Here is a 1,236-nt window from a genome sequence, read left to right as displayed (position 1 = left end):
TACATTTTTTTCCAGTTTCAAATGTTTCATTTTATTTTCCCAGGTTTGCGTTCCTGATGATCGGCATAGCTTGGACCCTCTCCATCCTGATCTCCTTCATTCCCGTTCAGCTGAACTGGCATCGAGCGCACACAGACACACACACAGACACTCACACGGACACACACACAGACACACACGCCCAAAACTCCACCTCAGACGCCCCTGAAGACTGCAACGCAAGCCTCAACCGAACCTACGCCATCTCGTCTTCGCTCATCAGCTTCTACATCCCCGTGGTTATCATGGTGGGGACGTACACGCGCATTTTCCGCATCGCGCAAACCCAAATCCGACGCATTTCATCGCTGGAAAGGGCTCAAAACCAAAACCACTGCCGCCGTCACTGCCACAGGGCGTCCACACACGACGAAAGCTCGCTGAAAACGTCCTTCAAGAGAGAGACCAAAGTACTCAAGACTCTTTCTATCATCATGGGCGTGTTTGTGTTCTGTTGGCTGCCGTTTTTCGTGCTGAATTGCGTGGTTCCTTTTTGCGACCTTGACAAACTCGGAGAGCCGCCGTGTGTAAGCGACACTACCTTCAGCATCTTTGTGTGGTTCGGTTGGGCCAATTCGTCACTAAATCCGGTAATTTACGCCTTCAACGCGGACTTTAGGAAGGCTTTTTCTACCATCTTAGGCTGTAATAAATACTGCTCTAGTTCCACAGTGGAAGCAGTGGATTTTAGCAATGAACTAGTGTCTTATCACCACGACACAACGATGCAGAAGGAAGCCATCGCAATGCCGGGACCAGGGCCACAGAGACTTATCCTGCAGGAGCAACATTTTGACAAGGTTTCGGTAATTTCGGACGAGTCCCGTAACAATAGCAACTTACTGTTACCCGCCATCTTGAGGTATGAGTGCGAGGCGGAGATTTCTCTGGACATGATTCCCTTTAACTCAGACTGTTATGTTATTCCGGGACAAATCCAGGACCTGTGAGCACCACAATTGTAAAAAAATTACAAATGTTGGGGTGTTCCGGTGGCGTAGTGGATAGTGTGTACCATATCGGCTCCGGCCTTCGTTGCAGTGGTCACGGGTTCAAATCTGACCCGTGGACCTTTACTGCAAGTCATCCCCCCTCTCTCTCTCTCTCTCTCTCTATCTCCCCATTTCAACTCTGTACTATCAAATAAAGCTTGAAAATGCCAAAAAATAATTACAAATGTTAGTAAAACTTTTCAAG

The 1,236-nt window shown here is 48.2% G+C and overlaps 1 protein-coding gene across 1 annotated transcript in view; it reads left to right on the top strand.

Annotated features, from left to right (window-relative positions):
- The window catches only part of LOC307271079 (D(5)-like dopamine receptor), a gene marked incomplete at its 3' end in the record, with an annotated part of 2,625 nt that extends 1,636 nt beyond the window's left edge, over window positions 1–989 (top strand). Inside the window, exon 3 of the mRNA XM_080054953.1 lies at window positions 44–989. Within this exon, the coding sequence (XP_079911079.1) occupies window positions 44–989 (946 nt within the window). The remainder of the gene's footprint in view (window positions 1–43) is intronic.
- Window positions 990–1,236: the final 247 nt, after the last annotated feature.

This window comes from Ammodytes marinus (assembly GCF_949987685.1).
Source record: "Ammodytes marinus genome assembly, contig: scaffold_38, whole genome shotgun sequence".
In the NCBI taxonomy this organism is placed as follows: domain Eukaryota; kingdom Metazoa; phylum Chordata; class Actinopteri; order Uranoscopiformes; family Ammodytidae; genus Ammodytes; species Ammodytes marinus.
The sequence above is the reverse complement of the archived record's forward strand: the minus strand, read 5'-3'. Positions and strand labels throughout refer to the sequence as shown.